This window comes from Schistocerca cancellata, chromosome 12 (assembly GCF_023864275.1).
Source record: "Schistocerca cancellata isolate TAMUIC-IGC-003103 chromosome 12, iqSchCanc2.1, whole genome shotgun sequence".
In the NCBI taxonomy this organism is placed as follows: Eukaryota; Metazoa; Arthropoda; class Insecta; order Orthoptera; family Acrididae; genus Schistocerca; species Schistocerca cancellata.
Window position 1 is genome coordinate 118,006,110 of NC_064637.1, and position 25,802 is coordinate 118,031,911.

Here is a 25,802-nt window from a genome sequence, read left to right on the forward strand (position 1 = left end):
GCATTTATCCTGTTGCATAGGGTCCTCTATTTTTAATGGTTTGACAATGTTTTTTTTCTTTTAATTTGGTGGACCAATACCAGCTGCCCTTTCTGTTGCCACAGTCACCAACTGACCTAAGGGAGTGAAACTGTGGTCACTGCCTGTCTGCGAATCATGTGAACTTTGTTCTGTGTTTGTATCCATTCAGTTTGTATATTGCATTTTCTGAGGTCAAGAATGGGGGACTATCCTGGCATTTGCCTAAACAAGTGTGGAAAATTGCCTGAAAACCACAGTCAAGCTAGTTGGTGTACCAGACTGAGGGTCATTTACATATTGTACATGTTTGATCTGGTTGTGGCTTATCTTACTGTGTCACAAGCTAGAGCACTGTCTTTTAAAATCAAACAACAGGAATAACAATGATATGGAACAGACAGGTTGCTACTCACCATGCAGGAGAGGCACTGAGTTGTAGACAGGCACAATGAAAAAGACTGCTGAAATATTAAAGACTTGACAGACTCCTTCTTCTGTATTAGAAAAAACACACACATTCACACAAGCATAGCTCTCACAGCCATGGCCACTGTTTTAGGATGCTAGAGCCAGACTGTGACTGCATCTGATAGAGCAGCAGTAAAATATGGGAGGTAGGAGTAAGGAGGGGGCACGAGGTGAGGAGGTAAGGCTGTTAGGTGGAGTGTCAGGAAACTGTGTTGGAGGAGGGGTGGGGAGGGGAGGGAGAGGAGAGAAGGAGAAAGGACTTGTAGGTGGGTTGGTGGGATATACACCTGTAGTACTGGTATGGGAAAGTGGAAATAGACGGGTAGGTGGGAGAAGGTGGTTACGGGAATGAAGGATATGCTGTACGGAGAGATCCCATCTCCACAATTCAGAGAAGCTTGTGTTGATAGGAAGGATCCAGATGGCACTGACTGTGAAGCAGTCATTGAAGTGGAGCACATCACATTGGGTGGCACGTGTAGCAACTGAGAGGGCTAGCTGTTTCTTGGCCACCGTTTGTTAGTGGCCATTATTGCAGACAGACAGACGGATGGTGTCACACCCATATAGAAAGCAGGACAGTAGTTGCAGCTTAGATGGTAGACCACATGGCTACTTTCACAGATGATTCAGAGCAGATTTGGTAGGTAGTGGAAAACCATGGTGGGGTGGACTGGGAGGATAGTGGGAGAATATTCCACACTTCAGGGCACAATGACAGGTACTCGAAACTGTGGCGGAGAATTTTCTGATTGCTGCTCTTTCAGACACAGTAATCCTCAGGCTCTAGCACCCTGTGACAGTGGCTATGTGTGTTGTCAGTTGCACTTGTGTGAATGTATGTGTGTCTTTTCTACCACAGAATGACTTTATCCAAAAGTTTTAATATTTTAGCAGTCTGTTCCATTGTGCCTGTCTATGACTCAGCAACTCTTCTGTGCGGTGAGTAGCAATCTGTCCTTTCCATAGCACTATGTGTTGAACTATGCAAGCAGTACTATTTATTAACACATTGTTTTCCATAAACCCCACCATAAAAAAGAGAGCTTTCAGTGATGTGGAACGTCAGACTATGTAGCAGGAAGTTAAAATAAAACAACCAAATCTTCTGTAAAACTAAATGGAAAGACTACTGTTGCTGATGGTGGTGATGTATATATCACAAGGTGTCACTGTTCTGATGTTAAAGTGTTCAACAAGTTCTAATTGAGAAATTCTAAACAATTGTGAAACCATTTCAGTTTAAAAAAAAGCAAAAATATTTTTGTTGACTACTCCTTTTATGAATTATTATCTGATTAGTTAATCGAGGATTGTCAATTCTTGTAATTCTTGTTAACTGCATTGAAAATAACAATGCTCACTGCAAACAAATCTTTAGTGATATGATACATAGACAACACAGAGAAACTAATAACTACTGTTCTATTACAGAAAGCACTATGGTCATTTAGATATCAAACTAGCAACCAGAGATAAAACTAGATATTTAATATACTGTGGTACATCCACTTTGATATACATTGCTGACATGCTGGAAGTTCAATAACTGTGACTTGACCAGAGACTTCAGTTCATTCTTAGCGAACATGATGAACAGTCTTGTGACTTTTTCCTGTGTATATATTCATCCAATAAAGTGTAAGTTTACTGTACCGTATAATTTCTCATTTATATCATACCCACACTGTACCTGACTTCCATGCTGGTGATCCCATAAATTCATGATGACCACTCATGAGTTAATTTTGATGTCGAAACAGCTTCTACACTATGATAAATGTGATTGATGTGTAACTATTGTGTGCTAAAATTTGCCTGCTATTGTGACATTTTTCATTCTGGACCATGCAATGCTTCTTACCCAACTCTGCAACAGCCTACAGTGATTAATAGTGCAAGTGAAATGCTTCAATGTCATGCTTTGACTTATGGTGTTACTGCTGGCCAATGAAAAGCAACAGATGTTCTACTGTGGGATTTTATTGCTGTTCCTACCCTGCAGAAATGCTACAAAACCACTGAAGTACAATATTCTGAAAGCTCAAATTCACATTCATTTGCCACAAACAGTGTGTCTTTCATCTCACGCATCAATTCATCTGAGCCACCTTTGTTGCCACTAGCTGCTTTTATTTCAAACATTCATGCCACACCAGGGTCAGACCTGGAATGCACTCAGTTTCACCTGGATCAACCTCAAGCCCGGTCCACAATTGTTGATGAGTCATTTGTAATGATTGGTATCACAAATGAACAATCACATTACATTTTGACCATATTCAATTGCACAATTTGCCTCCATCCATCATGGACAACTCGGGCATCCCTTGTCGACCTGAGCTCACAACAATAATGCTGGACTCTATGGTAGCATCTCTGTCTACACCAGCTTCAGCCACAACCTGAAACAGTTCAGTATTTCGCATCCCTGTCTCTGCACAGTCTCCAGTCCACCTGGATGGCCACCTCAAAGGCTGCATCCACTGAACTTCTCACCAGCTAATAAATTAGCAGATCACATTAGTCACACCACCCTTTCAACATATTCCATCACTTTGATCACATCAGAGTCTCCACAAGCCAACATCCTCACCACCAACACCTCAACCCCACTTTATCAGACATACCATTGGCGTCCCGTGAGATCACATTGGATGTTTACCACATCAGTTACAGTGATATCACCGGTTAAACACCCATACAAAACCCACTGCAACTTCAATAAATGGTCCAGTCATATCTCACAAAAGTTCTAGCTACGTCAAGGCTGGTCACATGAATCTGTACAGAATCAATTCAGCAAACAATTTAGTTATGCCTTGCGAAAGTGCCAGCCACAGCATGACATGTCACTTTGATTTGTGCAGAATCAATTTGACAAACAGCCCAGTCATATCTCACGAAAGTGCTGGCCACAGCACAATTGGTCACATGCATTTGTACCTGCCACTTCCAGTCACCAACTCCACTCCCGTCTATCACTATCTAACATAGTAAAATTAACAGAAAAATCAGCATGTTGAAAAAAGTTGTTTTGGCAGTTATATTTGTGGAAGTCATATAAAATGCAGGTACCATACAAAGGAGGAATGACATGCTATGGTAAACTTACACTTTATTGGGTGAATATATACACAAGTAAAAGACACATGCCTGTTCACCATGAACACTAAGAATGAACTGAAGTCTCTGGTCAAGCCACAGATATTGTACTCAGTGATGTATATCATAGTGGTTGTCCCCACAGAACCCCCTGCAAGGGCAGGGGGTTGTGAGTACAGTATCTGTAGATCTGTAGTCTGGCCACTGTTTTGACCAGAAATGAGGTTGGAATCTTCCTACATGTCGGTCAGGGGGCCTGAAGATGCAGTAGTAAATCACTGATTTTACATTCTCCATGAAGAGAAACTCTGGCTCAAGTTTAAAAGAATAGTTGAAGATGTACTGGATAAATATGTACCCAGTAGAGCAGTTCATAATGGGAGGGAACCTTCATGGTATACAGTCTCTTTAATGAAACTTCTAAATAAACAGAGATTACTGCATAATAAATGTAAAACAAAGCATAGGGCTACAGAAAGAGAGATGCTGAATAAAACACATTTGGCTATTAAGAGAGCAATGTGTGATGCCTTCAATGACTGCAGTAGCAGAATATTGTCAAGTGATATTTTGCAGAACCCAAAGAAATCCTGGTCACATGTAAAGACTGTTGGCAGCACAAAAGTTAGTGTTCAGTCCCTAGCGATTGAGACAGGATCTGAAATTGAGGGGAGCAAAAAGCAAAAGCTGAAATGCTTAACTCCATTTTCAAATGTTCCCTTACAAAGGAAAACCCAGGAGAACTTCCCCAATTTAATCCTCATACCACTGAAAACATGAATGAAATAAGTATTAATGTCAGTGGTGTTGAGAAACAGCTGAAACTGTTAAAACTGAACAAAGCTCCAGGGCCTGATGGAATCCCTATGAGATACCAAATTTGTGGCTGAGTTAGCTTTTGTTCTAACTATTATCTGTCACAGATCCCTCAAACAAAGGCATACGGTGCACCTGTCTACAAGAAGGGTAGTAGAAGTGATCTACAAAAGTACCATCAAACATCCTTGACTTCATTATAGACAACTGCTTCATCTTCAAAAGCCTGACGTTACTATTGTCTGGAAGGTCATTAAAATACAACACGAACAGCAAGGGTCCCAAGACACTTCCCTGGGGCACATATGAAGTTACTTCTACATCTGACTATGACTCTCCTTCATAAGTAACATGCTGTGTATTCTGAGCTCAAATGCAATGAGGTATCTTGAACAGAATGACCTCCTCAATGCCAACCAGGATGTTTTTTGAAAACATCAACCATGTGAAACCCAATTTGCACCTTTCTCACATGTTGTACTGAAAGCTTTGGACAAAGCAGTCAGGTAAATGATTTCTGAAAAGCATTTGAATCACCTACACTTAATGTCAAAAGTATGATCATATGGAGTATGAAGTGAAATTTGTGTCAGGATTGAGGACTTTCTGGTAGGGAGGACATAGCATGTTATCCTGAATGTAGAGTCACCATCAGATGTAGAAGTAACTTCATATGTGTGCCAGGAAAGTGTGTTGGGGCCCTTGCTGTTTGTGTTGTATATTAATGACATTGTAGGCAATATTAACAGTAAAATCAGGTTTTTTGCAAATGAAGTACTATGTATAATGAAGTACTGTCTGAGAGAAGCTGCATAATATTGTCAGATCTTGATAGGATTTCAACATGATGCAGAGCTTGGCAGCTTACTCTAAATGTTCAGAAATGTAAAATTTTGCACTTCAAAAAATGAAAAAATGTAGTATTCTGTAATATCAATGACTCACTGCTGGAACTGGCCAACTCATACAAAACAAATATAATTGTGTAACACTTTTTATGGATATGAAATGGAAAGATCACATATGTTCAGTCACAGGTAAAGCAGGTGGCAGACTTTGGTTTGTTGGTAGAGTACTGGGGAAGTGCAATCAGTCTGCAAAAGAGACTGCTTACAAATCACTCGTGCAACCAGTTATAGAATATTGCAGAAGTATGTGGGACCCACACCAGATAGGACTAACAGGGGATATTAAACGTATACAGAAAAGGACAGCACAAATAATCACAGGTTTCTTTAATCCATAGGAGAATGTCATAGGGATACTTAAGGAACTAAGTAGCAGACTATTTTAAGACAGAAGTAAACTATCCCAAGAAAGCCTATTAACAAAATTTCAAGAACCAGCTTTAAATGGTTACTCTAGGGATATGCTATAGTTCCCTAGGTACCACTCACATAGGGATTGTGAGGACAAGATTCAAAGAATTACTGCATGTACAGAGGCATTGAAACCATCATTCTTCCTGTGCTCCATATGTGGATGGAAGAGAAAGATAGTCTAATAACTGGTGCAATGGGATGTACCCCTGCCATTTGCAGGATATAGATGTAGATGTAGAAAATTTCATGCATGGTTTATGAAGGTCAGTTATAACATTGCGTGTTGCATAAAACAACAGCAGTAGGGGCAGCTGAATCACCCTTTGTAAGTATTTGGCAGCTTGTGGTCTGGTGGTTAGCATGACTGCCTCTGGATCCTGGGCCCCACGTTCGATTCCTGGCAGGGCTGGAGATTTTCTCTGCTTGAATACAGGGTGTCTGTGTCACTAAAGTGGCAGCAAATAGAAATACTTGAACTAGGTGGCTGAACTAAACCAGACAGTGTCTCCCAGCCAATCATGCCACAAGATCATTCCATCTGTATCAATGATTTATGAGACCATCTGAGCAATCCTCTTAGATTTTTTTACAGGATACTGTTGCTTCCTATCTAGTAAGGTCATCAGGAGATCAAAATGAACTGTAAAGTGATTTAGACGAGATATCTATATCTGCATTGTGTGAAAAGTGGTGCTCCACAAGAGTGCTAAAAAGTGTCAAATTTCCAGGACACAATAAATTGCACAAATTTAAATGTTGTCACTTCAATTAAATACCTAGGGATTACAATTATGATCAATTTATATCAGAGCTATCACACAGGAAATATTGTGAGGAAGGCATACTGAAGACTGCATTTTATCGGCAGAACACATAGAAGATGCACCAAATATTCTAAAGAAACTGCCAGCACTGAGCTTGTCCATCCTCTTCTGCAATATTACTGCCATGGTATGGGATGCTGACCAGAAATGATGAAGGAAATAAAAAAAGTTCAAAGAAGAGCAGCTCATTTGGCATCATTGCAAAATAGAGTAGAGAGTCATGATACAATGAATTCAGGCTGTCAATCATGAAAACAAAGGCATTTTTCATTGTGACAATATCTTTTCATGAAATTGCAGTCATCAACTTTCTGCTCTGAATGTGAAAGTATTTTGTTGTCTCCCACACACATAAGGAGAAATGACCACCATAAAAAGCAAGAGAAATCAGAGTTTTTATTGAAAGATTTAGGCATTCATTTTTCTCATGTGCTATTTGTGAGCCGAACACTCAAGAAATAGTCTGAACGTTGATCTATGAAACCCTGCCAAACACTTATTTGTGAACTGCAGAGTGATCATGTGTATGTAGATGAGGTTATACAATAACAGATTTATACAATAACTTCTGCAAAGTATATTAGCAACAAAGCACAACTATTAGCTAAGCTATTCACTGTGACAGTCATGGCGTCTTCTTCTAGATGAATTTAAATGTGTATATTGAAAGAAAAACAGCTAATTCTTTCTCCTTGTTTACAACTAATACTTCAAATAAAACATCTGCATAACTTTCACAGACCACTATCAGCTGTGTGTAAGCTGGAAAACTGAAAATCTGTTTAAAAGAAACATTTCAGTTAGCCAGAATTTACATCCCCAAGCACACAAATTTTGATAAATTGGAGGGGAGGTATTCTCATACTTTGTTTATATATAAGGGCCCAAAATAATGTATTCACTGCTTAATTGCCCATAACTTTCAAATTAGTTATTTAAAATGTCTCATTTTTTGTAGTTTAATGATTTATTGTTCTGGTAGTCACAACATAGTCATCATGTTTTGTTATGTGATATGGTTCTCCAAGTAAACATGGCTGATGTGTGAGGACAGAAAGGCTGTTTTGAAGTGGTACATGAAGTATGAAAACACTGATGAGGGTCAAGGCCAATGCCAAAATGAGTTTCAGACAGAGCCTCTGACATATGTAACAATTGTATGCATTTGAGACAAGTGCTACATACAAAGATTGCTACATGTAATGAATGAGGATGATGCAGATTGTAGAATTGAGCACAGCAAGTGGTTTATGGCATGGTGTGCAACAGTGAAATGTTTGCAGAGATGATTGTGTGGTCAGATGAGGTGCAATTTAAACTGAGTGATACAGTGAACCACCTAAATGCATTTTCTGCACTGTTGCAAATCTGTATACCATTGTGGACAAAATTGTGAATTTATGAGGAGTGAATGTGCATTGTGGACAATCTTATTGGGGTTTGATTGGGCTGTTGTTGTTTGATGGCACAGTTACTGGTGAGGTGTAGCTAGAGAATTTAAATACATCTGTTTTACCTAACATTCATGAATTGTAAGGGAGTGACAGGTTTTACTTTCAACAAGATGGTGATTGTGTGGGTATGTGCATTTTCTTTTATTTTTGGAAGAAGGCTTTTGCTGAAAGCCCAGTGTGCAACAGCATTTTCATTGTGCCTGTCGGCAACTCTCAACATGTCATCTGTATGGTGAGTAGCAATCTATTTATGATATTCCAACACATACTTCCCATTATTTGAAATTAAATTATGTATTACAGTTAGATTGTGGAACACCATAACACCCTAAAACTTTAATTTAGTACAGTATTATGTTTGACAAGTCTCCTGTACAATAAATCACTGAGTTAACGTTTATGATGTGAGACAGTAAGCTTCTGATCCTGATTCATGCAAGTATAAGAATCACTGTGCAAGATGTTCAGTTACCGGCTTTATGCAATATCCTTATTGCACACTTTTTTAGTTCACTTTTTGACATTTGCTACCTTGCCTCAGAAGATTAAGTCACATGACACAGATGAGTGAATCTATGTTAGCATTCTCATATGAATGTTGAAGTCGTGATGGAAATTTTATATGCAAAGCAGGCAGAATTGATTATTTGGTTAATGTTTCGCCATGCCACCTCAGTTCATTGTCCATCTAGATGCCTAGAAACTTCACATATAATATTAAATAGTACAGCAGCTTAAACTGAACAATAGTAAATACTTTTATATTTGTCATTACTCATGCAGCAGGTGCCATACACATTTAATGACAAAGCAAACATATTTTTCTGCTTCACTTAAAATGCTACTTGTGTTTAATTAAATATTTGTCTATGGAATAGACTGGGGAAGTCATCCCCACACTATGTTAATTATTAATAAATTTTACTGTATCTCTGATTACCACTATTTTTCGAAATTTTACATTCAACTGAGACAAATGTTCATCAGGCAATAATCTGTCAAATACTCTAGTGATCAACTGCCAAAGCATTCACTACAAAGTCACAAAGTATAACATGCTCCTAAAAAGCAGTGGAGCTCACATAATACTAGGCACCAAAAGCTGGCTAAAAACCATATTTGATGGCAATTAGAGTTTTGTAGTGTATATCAAAAGAAGAAGCAAATGGGATATGGAGGTGACATATCTGTTACAGTAGATCCAAAAGTCACATCCACCACAATAGAAACTGAAGCTCCATGCAGGATAGTTTGGCAAGAATTAGTATCAACGTTGGGCATAAATTTATAATTGGATCATTCCATTGACCACCAGACTCCACCAAATGTAACACTAAACTTGAAGGAAGTCTCACTTTGCTAGTATATAAATTCTCCAGTCATACTGTATCATCAAAGGAGACTTTAATAGCCCAATAATTAACTGGAAAAGTAACAGATTTGTAAGTAGTGGATGTGACAAGACGTGCTGCAAAACAATCCTAAATGTCTTCTCTGAGAACTACGCACAACAGAATGTTCAGAAGCCCACTCACGATGGAAATAAATTAGATATAATGGCAACAAATAGACTAGACCTCTTTGAAGATGTCCAAACTGAAACTGGTATCAGTGATCATGAACCATTTGTGGCAACAATGATTACCAATGTACAAAGGGCAACTAAAACAAGCAGAAAGTAAATGAAGAGGCAATAGTGTCATATCTCAGTGAGGAACTTGAAATACTTAGCCTTGGATAAAGGCACAGACTGTGACTCAAGTTTAGTAGAATACAAGCACTGGATAGATATGAATCTAATGGAACATTTCATGATGGGAGGAACCCTCCATTGTATACAAGGAAACATCAACTACTGAACAATATGTCTCAAGCAAAGTCTGGATAGAAGCTGTATGAAACATGTTTGGTCATTAGAAGGACTATGTGTGAAGCTTTCAATGACTGCCATAGAAGAATGTTATAAAAACACATTTCACAATACCAGTCTATGAAAAGGTTTTTAGTGGTACCAAACCTAGTGCTGACAAATTCATGGATAAACAAGAACCAAAACAGAGAGCAGGAAAGCAAATTCAGAAGTGCACTTCACTGAAGCAGTTTAATTCTGACACGACAGTAAAGTTGAGTGATCTAGATACTAATGCCAATAGTACTGCGTAACAAATAATACTGGAAAATATGACCAAAGCTCTAGGGCCCAGTGGAAATCCTATAATATTTTATACAATATTTGTGGCTAAGTCAGCCACTCTTTTGATCGTAATATATGCAGATCACTCAAATCAATAACTGTGCTCTGAAGTTACAGAAAGTGATGATGATGATGATGATAATAATGATGATGATGTTGGTTTGTGTTCGTCAGCACCTGTACAAGTTCCCAGTCTCCAGTTCCAGTCTCACCACTTCCTCAATGATGATGAGATGGTGAGGACAACACAAACACCCTGTAACCGGGTGGAGAAAATCCCCGACAAATGTAAAATTATGCACTTCTCTAAAAATCTGGTATTATCAACTCATAGGAATACCTGGGCGTAACACTTTGTAGGGATATGAAATGGAACGATCACATAGACTCAGTCATGGATAAAGCCAGTAGCAGGCTTCAGTTCATCAAAATAATACTACGGAAACGCAATCTATGTCTACATCTATACTCTGCAAACCACTACGAGGTGCATGGCAGAGGGTACATCCCATTATATTAGTTATTAGGTTTTTTTCCTGTTGCATTGATGTATGGAGCATGGGAAGAATGATTGTTTGAATGCCTCTGTGCATGCGGTAATTATTCTAATCTTATTCTCTTGGTACCTGTGTGAGCAATGCATAGGGGATTGTAGTACATACCTAGAGTAATCATGTAAAGCTGGTTCTTGAAACTTTGTTAATCGACTTTCTCAGTATAGTTTAAGTCTGTCTTCAAGAGTCTGCTATTTCAGTTCCTTCAGTATCTTTGTGACACACTCCCATGGATTAAACAAGTCTGTGATCATTTGTGCTGTCCTTCTCTGTATACGTTCAATATCCCCTGTTAGTCCTATCTGGTGTGGGTCCCACATACTTCTGCAATATTCTATAACTGGTTGCATGAGTTATTTGTAAGCATTCTCTTTTGCAGACTGATTGCACTTCCCCAGTACTCTACCAATAAACCAAAATCTACCACCTGCTTTACCTATGACTGAACCTATGTGATCATTCCATTTCACGTCCCTACAACATTTCATACAAAGAAGTTTGTTTTGTTTGAGTTTGCCAATTCCAACAGTGACTCATTGATATTATAGTCATAGAATACTATATTTTTTCACTTTGTGAAGTGCAGAATTTTACATTTCTGAACATTCAGAGCAAGTTGCCAATCTCTGCACAAAATTGAAATCTTATCAAGATATGACTGAATATTTATGCAGTTTGTGCCATATAGTACTTCATTATAGACAACTGCGTCATCTGCAAAAGCCTGATGTTACTATTGTCTGGAAGGTCATTAAAATACAACACGAACAGCAAGGGTCCCAAGACACTTCCCTGGGGCACATCTGAAGTTACTTCTACATCTGACTATGACTCTCCTTCATAAGTAACATGCTGTGTCCTCCAGCTGAAAAAGTCCTCAATCCAGTCACAAATTTCACTTTGACACCTCATATGACCTTACTTTTGACAATAAATGCAGGTGCAGTACTGAGTTAAATGCCTTTCAAAAAATGGTTCAAATGGCTCTGAGCACTATGAGACTTAACTTCTAAGGTCATCAGTCTCCTAGAATGTAGAACTACTTAAACCTAACTAACCTAAGGACATCACACACATCCATGCCCGAGGCAGGATTCGAACCTGCGACTGGAGCGGTCGCGTGGTTCCAGACTGTAGCGCCTAGAACTGCTCAGCCAAAATACCTTTCAGAAATCAAGGAACACCACATCTACCTCCAAAGCTATCAGTATGTGATCTGAAAAAAGTGTGTGTTGGGTTTCTCATGATTGATGTTTTTGAAAACCATGCTGATTGACATTGAGGAGGTAATTCTGTTCAAGATACTTCATTATGTTTGAACTCAGAATATGTTCTTAGATTCTACAACAAATTGATGTCAAGGATATTGGACTGCAGTTCTGTGGATCACTTCTACTGCCCTTCTTGTGGATGAGTGTGCCTGTGCTTTCTTCTAAGAACTGGGCACAGTGTTTTATTTGAGGGATCTGCAATAGATTATAGTGAAAAGAGGGACTAACTCAGCCACAAATTCAGTATAGGCTGACAGGATTTCCATCAGAGCCTGCAGTTTTGTTCTATTTTAATAATTACAGCTGTTTCTCAACAGCATTGGTGCTAACACTTATTCCATTCATCTTTTCAGTGGGACGAGGACTAAAGTGGGGCAGTTCTCCTGGGTTTTTGTTTGTAAAGGACATTTTAAAATGGAGTTAATCATAAGTGTACAATGGAGATTGCTTAGAAATAATTTGTGTAACCCATTGTAGAATATTGCTTAAGTATATAGGACCTGTACCAAACAGTGCTGGTAGGGGATATTCAACATATACAGAGAGGGGCAGGATGAATGATTTTTGGTTTGTTTGACTCTTGAGAGAGCATCATTTAAATACTGAAAAACATGATTTGACAGACTCTTGAAGATAGATTGAATTTATCCCACAAAATTTCAAGAACTGGTATTAAGTGAGGAACCTATGAGTATACAACAGTGTCATAAATATTGCTCCTGCAGGGAATGTAAAGACAAAATTAGACTAATTTAGTAGACATACAGGCAACTAAACAATCCTTCCTCTCATGCTTCATATGCAAATGGACCAGGAAGATATCCTAACATGTGACACCATGCACTTCACAGTGGCTTGCAGAGTATTGATCTAGATGTAGATGTAGATTTACAAATAAGCTCTTAGGGAATAACATTAGGCCAGGATCTACATCTACATATACACTCTGCAAAGCACTGTGAAGTGTATAGCAGAGGGTTATGTCCCACTGCATGAGTCACTAAAGGGCTTTTTCGATTCATGTATGGAGTGTAAGCAAAATGATTATTTAAATGCCTTTCTATGTGCTGTAATTAATTTAATCTTGTCCACATGATTCCTATTAGAGCAATGCATAGCCTGTGACCATTTGTGGAACCTATCTCTGCATACAGTTAACATCCTCTGTTAGTCCTGCTTGGTATGGGTCCCACACCATTTGAGCAATATTCTAGGATGGACCACACAAGTGTATTGTAAACAGTCTCCTTTCTAGACAGGTTGTATTTCCCCAGCATTCTACCAACAAAGTTAAGTATAAGATCTACTCTACTCATGACTGAGGCTATGTGATCATTTCACATACAAAATGTAAAAATTTGTATGAATGACTTATTCCAACTGTGACTCTTTGATACTATAATCACAGGATGTTACATTTTTTCCCTTTCATGAAGTGCACAGTTTTGCTTTTCTTAACATTTAAAGCAAGTTGCCAATTTCTGCACCACTTTGAAATCTTATCGAGATCTGACTGAATATTTATGCAGTTTCTTTCAAACAGTATTTCATTATAGATAACTAAATCATCTGTGAAAAGTCTGATGATACTATAAATATTGTCTGCAAGGTCATTAATATACAAAATGAACAGCAAGGGCCCCAAAACACTACTCTGGGGCACACCTGAAGCTGCTTCTAGATCTTTCAGTGGCTGCCCAATCAATATGACTTGCTGTATCCTCCCTACCAAAAAATCCTCAATCCAGTAACAAATTTTGCTTGAAATCTCATATCACAGTAATTTTGATGATAAGCGTAGATATGTTACTGAGTGAATTCATGTTTATAAATCAAGAAATACTGCATCTACCTCACTGACTTGATACAAGGCTTTCAATAGGTCCTGTAAGGAAAGTACAAGTTGGGTTTCACATGATAGATGTTTTCAGAGTCCATGCTGGTTGTCATTTGTTTTGAGGTACCTCATTATGTTTGAGCTCAGAATGTGTTCTGTGATTCTACAGCAAATCTATGTCAAGAATACTGGACACTAATTTTGTGGATCACTTCTACTGCCTTTCTTGGAGATGGGTGTGAACTACTCTTTCTTCTAATTATGGGCACAGCTTTCTGTTTGAGGATATTAAGTGTCTGTTGAGGCTGAGTGATTCCATTGAAACCTCAAGTGAAGAGGTCTGCAAGAAAAAGTACTAATCTACAAGAGTGCATTTTGAATTGCTGCATGTTATATGGTTGATTAATTTCAAAGACAAGAACATAAATACAATAACACAAAACAAATTACATGATAAACAGCTCTTTCTACTTATAGAGTTGTTTACTCATAAGCACAACAGATAGAATGATCAGACCAATCCTCATTAAACTGAGGGTTAGTACTTTATTCTGCTGCCACCTTTAATTATACAAAGATGTGACATCTCAGGCTGCCCTTTTCAATTAAGCAGTTCCCACTGAGTTACTGTTGTTTGAGGTTGCACTACTGTGCAATAGTTCAAGTTCCAAACCTTTATAGGTTACCTTCACTTTTGGCTGAATATACTTGGAAAATTGACAAAACCAGAGTTGATATTTGCTGGAGATTACCTGTGAGACCAACCTTCCTGTTACAGACTGCGCAGCGGTTAACGTTCTTCTTGGTCTTTTTCTCAGGGTCCTTTGTGTCGCAGCCATCCTCTGACTGGATGTTGTTTACTGTGTCTTCTACAGTGCTGTTGCTACTTGATCCCTCCTCTGGGTTCTGAAGTGAAACATGCACAGTTTTAAGATTTCAATGTGGTCCAGAGATTAGCAACTTCCTTCAAATGTTCAAAAATGTAAAACTTTGTACTTAACAAAATGAGAAAAAAAAATTCTGTTTTCAGAAAGTAATTTTGATGCTGCAGTGGAGCATGCACTGATATGAAACCTCATGGTGGACCAAAACTGTGTCCCAGACTGGACTCAAACTGGGAGATTTTGCCTTTTGTGAGCAAGTGCTGTACTAAATGAGCTACCCGAGCATGACCTGTCTTCACAAGTGGTATCTCATTTCCTACCTTTAAAAATTCACAGTATTGTGGACACATAGGTTAAGCACAGCCTTGGTAATTGTTTCCTGGATGAAATTTTTCACTTGGGAACAGAGAGGGCACTGATATGGCACTCCCTGACAGATTAAAGCTATGGGTAAAGGTCCTGGCTTTGCATCCTCATCCAGCACTGTTTTAATCTGACAGGAAATTTGAAGATGGCATGGTGAAATTTTCATTGTGCAGAGGAGTGTGTGCTGATATGAAACTTCCTCGCAGATTAAATCTGTGTACTGGACTGAGACTCTAACTCAGGACCACTGCCATTCGCAGACAAGTGCCGTACTGACTGAGCTACCCAAGCATGACTCACACCTGTCCTCACAGCTTTACTTCCACCAGTGTCTTGTTTCCTACCTCCACAATATTGTTTCTTCTAGGAGTGCTAGTTCTGCAAGGTTTGCAGAAGAGCTTCTGTGAAGTTTGGAATGTAGGAGACAAGATACTGGTGGAAGTAAAGCTGTGAGGATGGGTCATGAGTTGTGCTTAGGTAGCTCAGTTGGTAGAGCACTTGCCCACAAAAGACAAAGGTGCTGAGTTTAAGTCTTGGTATGGCACACAGTTTTAAACTGCCAGGACGTTTCAGTTTCAATAGTAGTGATAACATAGTTAGATTAAGTCAACTCTTGCAAATATCTGGGTGGAGAATAAAGTTGAATGATCATACAGGCTCAGTCATAGGTGAGAGAACTGGCAGAATTCAGTTAATTGGTAGGATACTTTAAAAATGCAATCAGGCTGCAAATTCAAGACTGCTTACAAAAGACTCATGCAACCCATTGTATGAGTGGGAGTCAAATGGAAATCTTAAATATTTTTTAAAAATTTCTGGTTTGTATTCTGCTAGTAGGTGAATAGCAGCCAGTGTTGAGAGTTGGGGCAGTTGGATAAAAACACACACCACAACCAGTGATGCTGAGGGAGGGGTTCAAGGGCGGCCACCCAAATCAAGACTTCTGAGGGTTCGGGGACTCAAGTCAACCCTACAGATAACAGAAAACTGTATTAGTTTATTTGCCAGCAATGTCCATGTCTAGCCATATTATTTGGTTAGCACCGTTTTGCCATGCACAATACACTTTAACTCCAGCAGCAGCATGCAAAGGGTTAACATACTTACCCACTTTGGAAATTCTTCCACCCTTGACTGAAAAGTCAATGATCATGCTTTTTTTGGATATCGTGTAAATCACCCCTTTTCCACATTACAGCGATGACTGCATTGTCTCATGTGTCCTCCCATCACACTTTAAGTACCCTCCAGTTCTGGTGCTGTCACCTGCCATCTGTGAGAGGTTATTGCATGCTGATGTTGAACATAAGTGATGTTTACATTAATGTGACTGGATCGTGTATATTCTGTGGTGTCAGCACCAGACACCACACTTGCTAGGTGGTAGCCTTTAAATTGGCCGCGGTCCGTTAATATACGTTGGACCCACGTGTCGCCACTATCAGTGATTGCAGACCGAGCACCGCCACATGGCAGGTCTAGAGAGACTTTCTAGCACTCGCCCCAGTTGTACAACCGACTTTGCTAGCGATGGTTCACTGACAAAATACGCTCTCATTTGCCGAGACGATAGTTAGCATAGCCTTCAGCTATGTCATTTGCTATGACCTAGCAAGGCGGCATGTTCAATTACTATTGATATTGTGAATAAAAATACGCTCTCATTTGCCGAGACGATAGTTAGCATAGCCTTCAAAATACGCTCTCATTTGCCGAGACGATAGTTAGCATAGCCTTCAGCTATGTCATTTGCTACGACCTAGCAAGGTGGCATGTTCAATTACTATTGATATTGTGAATAATGTACAGTCAAGAGCGACGTTCACCAGTTATGGATTAAAGTTAAGTATTCCACCAGCTACGTCCGTTTTTTCTAAAGTCTAATTTCCTTGTCCTATTCCAGACCTCGCGCCAGCCTGCGTGAGCTAAAACGCGTGCCTTTCGGCTTCCTCTAGTAACCTGGTGTTGGCTCTCCTGCCAACACACAACATTGGCGATGAGACAATACCACGTTCGTAACTATACTGCCCTGATTTACTTGTGTAATGGCTTCGCCACCATCTCCAGATGTACTGTCCGAATTTTATCGCTTACAGAATCAGCAGACGCAGGCCTTACTGGATGCCCTTGGACAGCTCCGGCAAGCAAATGCAGTGCTAAAATCATGCCCGTGGTGTGCTACTAGACATTCGCATGAGAATTGCCCACCACGCCAAGCTATTTGCTTTTACTGTAATAAAAAAAAGACATGTTCAAAGTGTTTGCCAGAAAAAGCCCAGATTGGAAGCTCAAAACCATTCCAGGCCCTTTGCTTCACGCCGGAATCGGAATTGAATCAAGGATACTCAGGCTCACGACACTTCGTCCATGGAAATTCATATAGTTCATGCCACTCCACCCAGTGCCACTCTCCCTAAGAGTGACTGTGTTCGTCCCACAAATAGTGTGCGTCGACATTGCAGGAACTCCCGTCAAGTCGCAAGTGATTTTGTACAAGTGTCAGTTCACGCTGCACGAGACAGTCGCTCTTGTCATCAGCAGGGCAATAAACTTTTTGTGGACTTGGACATTAACGGCAAAGTGATACCATTCCAGCTTGATACTGGGGCTGCAGTTTCACTGATCAATCAAGACAGTTACAAACTGCTGGGCACACCTCGGTTGTGTGCCGCAACTGTTAAGTTAACTACCTATTCAGGTCACAAGATCCCTGTGTTAGGACAGTGCAGCCTTCTTGCAACATACAAGGGACAAACAAAACTTGTGTCATTTTACGTCCTTCATTCTACTTCTGCAGTGAACTTGTTTGGTTTCAATTTATTTCAGTTGTTTAACTTGTCTATAGTAAATCAGGTCCTATCAGTGAACCAGACTGTGCCTTCCGACATTGTTTCTCATCTATGTGAAGAATTTGCAGACATTTTTGCACCGGGCCTCGGTTGCGCTAAGAACTATAAAGCACATTTGGAACTGAAAGTAAATGCGCAACCAAAATTTTTCAGAGCGCGCAATGTTCCCCATGCATTGCGTGATGAGGTCGCAAAAACATTACACGATTTGGAATCACAAGGTGTAACTGAAAGTGTGCAGGCTTCTCGCTGGGCATCACCCTTAGTAATTTTGCCAAAACCTTCAGGAAAATTGAGACTTTGTGTAGACTTCAAGCAACAGTGAATCCACAACTAGTGACTACAACTTTTCCTTTACTCTGCCCGGCAGATCTTTTTGACAAACTGTGCCCGGGTAAATATTTTTCGAAGTTGGACCTAGCAGATGCGTACTTGCAAATACCGGTGGACGAAGAATCCCAGTGCATTTTGGTGGTTAACACTCATCTTGGTTTGTATCAATTCAAACGACTGCCATTCGGGTGTGCATCCACCCCTGCATTGTTTCAGCAATATCTACAAACTGTTTGTGCGTCGGTCCCTACTGCAGCAAACTATCTGGACGATATTGTGATCTCCAGAAAGACGGAAGGAGAACATTTAGCCAATCTCAAAACATTATTTCAGGTCTTGCGACAAAATGGTCTTCGCTTGCGGAAGGACAAATGTGTGTTTTTTGCTCATGACTTACCCTACCTGGGACATGTACTCAATGCCTAAGGCATACATCCCAGTCCAGAGCACCTCCGTGCCATACAAGACTTGCCTTCGCCACAGAATTTGAAGCAGCTACAGAGTGTGCTGGGCAAAATTAACTATTATCATCGCTATGTTCCCCATGCCTCTTCCATTTCAGCTCCGCTTCATCGCTTATGCCGTAAAGGTGTTCCGTTCGTCTGGACGACGGAATGCGAATGCGCCTTTCGCCAGTTGAAATCGGCATTGCTTTCCAATACTTGCCTTATGCCATTCAATCCCCGGAAGCCCCTTTTGTTGATGGTGGATGCATCAGATTTTGGGATCGGTGCTGTGCTTGCGCACAAAGATGGATCGCACGATCGCCCTATTGCCTTTGCGTCCAAATTGCTCTCGTCGGTGCAACAAAATTATTCACAGATCGAGAAAGAAGCATTGGTTCTCGTATTTGGTGTTACAAAGTTTCATGATTTCTTGTATGGTCATCACTTTACCATCATCACAGACCACAAACCTTTGACATAGCTTTTTCATCTGACCAAGCCTGTACCTCCACGTACAGCGCAGAAATTCATTCGCTGGTCTATTTTCCTCTCGCAGTACCGCTACGATATCTTGTATCGGTCCACTGCTAAGCACAGAAACGCCGATGCATTGTACCATTTGCCTGTTGCTGAGGATAGAGCATTCGATTCCTCCAAACTTGCTTGCATGTTCATTGATTCGGAAACCGATGACGTGGTCGAATCATTTCCAATTGATTTTCGTCGTGTAGCTACAGCCACAGCTGCCGACCCTGTCCTTGCTACCATTCTGCATATTGTTGCTACGCAATGCCCCTTGTCAAAGTCATGGATCGGGGATCCGTTGGTTCGCCGAATTTTTGCTCACCAGGAGAGACTTTTTGTACGACGTGGTGTTTTGCTGTTGCGTTCTGATAATGATCAGTCCAGGGTCGTGGTCCCACGTTTGTTACAGTCCTCTGTCTTACAGCTTCTCCACCAAGGACATTGGGGTATAGTAAGAACGAAACAATTTGCCCGTCAGCACTGTACTTGGTTCGGAATCGATGCCGCGATTACGAATATGAGCTCTTCTTGCATGGTGTGTGCCGAACAACAATCAGCGCCACCACGGAAATTCTTTGCATGGCCAAAAGCCACTTCTCCTCAGGAAGGCTTACACATCGATTTTGCTGGTCCATTCTGGAATGCTTGATGGTTGGTTGTGGTAGATTCATTCAGTAATTTTCCTTTTGTTGTCCGGATGTCTTCCGTGACGTCATCTGCCACCATCCAAGCGTTATCTGCTATCTTTTACATTGAAGGTCTTCCACAGACTATTGTTTCCGACAATGGCCCACAATTCATATCCGCAGAATTTCAGTCATTCTGCATGGCCAATGGTATTCAACATCTGACGTCTGCCTGATGTCTGTGCCATTTTTGCCACAGTCAAACAGTGCCACTGAATGATTGGTCAGGACTTTCAAGTCACAGATGTTGAAGTTGAAAGAGTCGCATTCTCAGGAGGATGCGTTATTGCTCTTTTTGTCCTCGTATCGCTCTCAGCCCTGAGATGGTTGCTCGCCGGCTGAGTTGCTCCTCGGTTGCCCTCATCGAACCTTGATGTCTTTGCTACATCTGCCGCATCAGGTTCCTGTGCAGCGGCAGACACCTGCTTTTGCCCCAGGCGATGTTGTCTACTACCGCCACTACCGAGGTTCACGGTGTTGGCTTGAAGGACGCATTCTTTGCTGCCTCACCTGCGCTATGTATCTGGTTTTGGGGGCCTCTGGTGAGGTGCGTCGGCATCTCAAACAGCTGTGCCTCTGTCGTCGCACAGGATCTGCCGCTCCCCGTCTGCTTTCAGTGATGGTGCCGTCCGGTCAGCGCCCTGGGGACCCATCTACTGGCTCGCCTCAGCCGCCGCCACCGCCTGTTCTCCCACTGGCAACGCCCGCAAGTGGACGCGTCGCTGCAACTGCCGGGCGCCCCCCTGGGTCACGCGCCGCTGATCGCTTCCTGTGCCCAGTTGTCCTCCGACATGGACCTCTTGCCCGCTCCGGACCATATGTTGTCTTCGCCCGTCGGGTGCCCTGGCCTGATGGAGGTCAACCCTTCGGCCCCTCCTGTCTCTCTGCAGGCGCATACACCGCATGTTGGCGTGCACCCTGGAGCAGGTTTTCAGACGTTTCCTAGCTCCCCGCGGTCCAAATGGCAGGGTGCGGGTGGCACAGCCTCGCCTGTTGTTAGGCTCCCCACCTCGTCGCATACGTCAACATGAGGTCCTCCCCACAGCAGGCGGAAGCCTTATGCCACAACCGTGTGCTGATTTTCAGGGTAGGAATGTGGTGTCACCGCCAGACACCACACTTGCTAGGTGGTAGCCTTTAAATCGGCCGCGGTCCGTTAGTATACGTCGGACCCGCGTGTCGCACTATCAGTGATTGCAGACGAGCGCTGCCACACGGCAGGTCTAGAGAGACTTTCTAGCACTCGCCCCAGTTGTACAACCGACTTTGCTAGTGATGGTTCACTGACAAAATGCGCTCTCATTTGCCGAGACGATAGTTAGCATAGCCTTCAGCTACGTCATTTGCTACGACCTAGCAAGGCGGCATGTTCAATTACTATTGATATTGTGAATAATGTACAGTCAAGAGCGACATTCACCAGTTATGGATTAAAGTTAAGTATTCCACCAGCTACGTCCGTTTTTTCTGAAGTCTAATTTCCTTGTCCTGTTCCAGACCTCACGCCATCCTGCATGAGCTAAAACACGTGCCTTTCGGCTTCCTCTAGTAACCCAGTGTTGGCTATCCTGCCAACCCACAACATATTCACTGCCTCTTATGCCTTTCATCTTGTTGTGGACCCACTGAGTCATCTGTCAATAGATCCGCCCCACACTATCCAGCTATCTCCTCCTCACCTCATGCATTCTCTCATATCATCTTCCCACCTCCATCTGCCCAGGCAACTGCTTTCAATAACTGATAATCAAAAATCAATCTCTGTGTAGTCACACGAGTGTGGGTTTGGATGTCTCTGTGTGGGAATGTGTGTATTTTGCTAGAAAAAGACCAAGAGCTCAGAAGTTAGTGTGAATACTGTTTTCTACATTCTGTGTGCCATTTGACCATTTTATTGTTTATTTAAGTACAACCCAGATTTTGGCCTTTTATGCTGTTTTCAAGGACTTGATTTTATTTCTTTAACATATATTGCAGGACACTCAACATGTCCTGCAATATATGTTAAAGACATGAAATCAACTACTTGAAAATGCACAAAAGGCCAAAACCTGGGTTGTATGCAAATAAACATTAAAACTTTCAAATGATGGTGTGTTCCTTTAAAAAACACAAGGCATATTTAACAGTAGAAACAATCGGTTTTCAGATTTGAGTGGGGTTTTGAAATGGAGAACATACCTACTTAGTTCCTCAAACACATCGTATTTTGCACCTACAAAACAGCATTTGAGAGAAGTTTTACTCTTCTGCTCTCAGCTTGAGATTTCTGCTGCAGAAAGTCATTATTTGCCAGTGGGAGCGCAAAGAGAACTTGTTCTTCCAGAATAAATGCACAGATATTGCTTTTGATGATTCAAAAACAACAATTTTAAGACAAGTGAAAAAAAGTGTCATGCTTAGTGTGGTGTACCATGAACTGCTGCAACCAGGACAAATGGTGAATCCTGACATTACAAAGTGCAATTACTTAAATGGTTTAAATGACTCTGAGCACTATGCGACTCAACTTCTGAGGTCATCATTCGCCTAGAACTTAGAACTAATTAAACCTAACTAACCTAAGGACATCACACACATCCATGCCCGAGACAGGATTCTAAACTGCGACCGGAGCGGTCGCTCGGTTCCAGACTGTAGTGCCTAGAACCACAAGGCCACTCCGGCCGGCTGCAATTACTCAATCTGAACCACGTACCTGCACACAAATGCCAGCAGTATGCTCTGACACATGACAAAATCATTCTTCTTCATGTCAATGCCAAACTGCATGTTGCAAACTGAATTAAGGAAACTTTGAAGGAACTTGATGTCTTACCCCATCCACCATGTTCACCAGACATCATTGCTTCTGACTACCATTTGTGAAAATGATGGTGATGAGGACAAGTTATACTTTGGGGAGGAAGGGGGGATGGTTAAGGGGTACAGCAGTAAGTAAGTGTGACTCCATCCCCTCCTCCCGCAAACTGAACACTAGAGCTACACTTGGCTCAAAGAAACCATTAGGCTGAGCATAGCTTCACCTTATCTAACAAGTAATAAAGAGTGCAAAACAGATTACACAACCTGTGATCTTATGTGACACATAAGAGCATTTCTGTGCAGATTACACGAGTTATTTCTTAACATGTAACTGTAAAGTTTTTCAGGTCCACGTGTAATGTACATTGTATGGCTGTAATCAAATTTCTACAGAAGGCATGGAAAGGAGCACAATACATTATAACTAGCAGCTAGTAAATTATAATTATGTGCATCAAATGTTTCAGGCCTACATCACACTATGACACAATTTTGCTTATGAGGATAATAATCTATACAGTACAGGCTGTTTCCTTTAACTTGGGATACCTAAATATCTCTAAACCAACAAAGCATACAAAAAGAATATTCTAGGTGAAAAGTTAACATTAGTAAAGGGGACATCCATCTGTGCTACAACAGGCCACCTCCTAATAGCTCTGGCATGGACAGAGTCAACTTTGTATTTTCAAATGCAGAACCCCTATTTTTATTGCATATTTGGATTCCACATCAAAACAATGTATGGTTTACTCAAACAATTGTTTCCCATTTGTGGTACAAAGCAATGCAGTTAACAGTTATCATGTATGAATATTTCTGCAGTTAAGACATTTCGTTGATGATGTAAAAATAAAGCTTTGTGTTGTGACAGTTGATATTGATATTCAAATGTTACTTTAATGTTGCAAACATGACTGTATGATACAAACAATACAGTTAAACATCTACATTTCTGGCAGATAAGCTACTTGTGTGGTAACATAGTTTTCTGTTCCTTATGGGGTTGATTGTGGTGAGTCCCCAAACCATCAGAAAGTTTGATTTGGATGGCCACCCTCAAACCCCTCCATCAGGGTCACTGATTTTGATACGTGTTTCTATCCAACTGCCACAACTCTCTCACTGGCTGCTATGCACCTACCAGCAGAATACAAACCACAACCAATTTAACAAAGGTAAAATACCCATGAAGTGACAGTGACACTGTCATGGACACTCATCATAATTAAGCATCCCAATGGTTTGAGGCAACCAGGCTCACTGAAATCAAGTGCCTCAATGGTTAGAGGCAGGGGGACTCACCAAAATCAAGCACCCTATAGTGGGGGGCAAGTGGAGCCACCAAAATCAAGCACCCCAATGGTGAATGGAAAGTGACTCATAGAAATCAAGCCCTTCAATTGTGAGAGAGAAGGGGACTTACTGAAATCAAGTGCCCCAATGGCGAGAGGCAAAGGGACTCACAGAAATCAAGCTTGTTGATGGGGACAGAAAACTATTACATCCACATTGTTGTTCCTGGATCACACTCATAATATTTTCTAACCAGACATTGTGAAAGCTAACCATATTTTACTGTACAATCAAATTTGCAACACTAAAGTAAATTTCACATATATAAATGTCAACCATTAGAACATTGTAAATAAAATGTAAAATCCAATGTATCAGTTCTTAATTGCAAAAATAGGAGCACATGATATTTGTCACGTAGAATGATCTATGACGAATGACAAACAATGGTTTGAGTAAAGCATACACATTTTCTGGCATAGAATCCAAAAATGTAATAAAAATAGGTGTCCCATTTGAAAATAGAAAGCTGACCCTGCCAATGCAGGAGAGTTGGTCAGGAGGGGGCCAGTTATAGCACTGACAGGTGTCCCCTTTACTAATATTAATTCCTCACCTGGCACATTTCTTTCATATGATGTGTCATTTTCAGGATATTCAGTTGTCTCAAGTTAAAACAAACACCCTATACTCATCTCTTGTTATCCAAATGCTTTGAGGGGATTTCTAAGACATAATGGTATTTTGTTCTTTACACAGACTACAACATACATTATACATATCATTATATTTCAAAACACTACTGCTTAGAAGGATAATCATCTATCCTAGTTACATATATTTTTTCCAAATGCTTTGAGGGTACTTAAGATAGGGATAAAGCTACGCTGTGAGCCATGAACAAATTTAGCAAAAGAGTCAGATGAAAAAAAAAAAAACAACAACAATTGAAGCTAGATTTTAACATCTGTTGAAACAGAGCACTGTTATGAGAAAAACATTAGTGATGCTGGATGGTAATGGTATTGTTAAAGTTGCTCTCAGTCATGAGAAAATAATCCTAAACAGAATAATGCTTTTTGAAAAACTTACAGATATGTCAGATGTTGAGGAGGACATTATGCAGCACTACATAGATCTACACTGAATGTTGCCCAGCAACAGAAGTGACTGTTGCAGCTTGTTCTTTGTGAACTGGTCCTGGCACTTTATGATATATACATGTAACTACACAAGCTCTTTAACTGTTCAGTTCTGGTTGAGTGAGTCATAAGCAGTATTTAGAAGACCAGAGAAGAAGAAAGAGTTCTGAATCATCTGAAGTCTCACATGTTGCATGCAGTAATAGTATCTTGTTAAAGGCAGCATGAAGAGAGCTTGTTGGAGATGAAGTCAGAAGCAGAACTGTTGTGGCATCTAAAAAAACCAAAGCTAGTAAGTATAAAGACCTATTTAAAGAGTTAACATGATAAAGTCTTCACTTGTTCACAAGTAACTAAATTCAGCTTACACATGTGTGATCCACTTTTTCTCCTCTTAAGAGTTCTGACTACTGTCATATGTGTAACAGTTATTTCAGGAGATGTAAGGTATGCAGCAATCCTGCAAAATGAAAACAGTTATCAAGAAAAGAGAATTTTCATGGACTGGCTATTAAAGAGATTAAAGTTATGGCAAAAGCGTGTATATTTATTATGTCATTACTTAGTGATTTGGGAAATAGAGTGCTAGAGAATTTTACTTACT

At 40.6% G+C, this 25,802-nt stretch overlaps 1 protein-coding gene across 1 annotated transcript in view; it reads right to left on the reverse strand.

Moving 5' to 3' along the window:
• LOC126109503 (AN1-type zinc finger protein 5-like) overlaps positions 1-25,802 on the reverse strand; it is a 64,341-nt gene that overhangs the window by 1,037 nt on the left and 37,502 nt on the right. Inside the window, exons 2-3 of the mRNA XM_049914526.1 lie at positions 25,538-25,658; positions 14,619-14,772 (exon numbers count right to left, since the gene is read on the reverse strand). Coding sequence (XP_049770483.1) covers positions 14,619-14,772; positions 25,538-25,658 — 275 coding nt within the window. The remainder of the gene's footprint in view (positions 1-14,618; positions 14,773-25,537; positions 25,659-25,802) is intronic.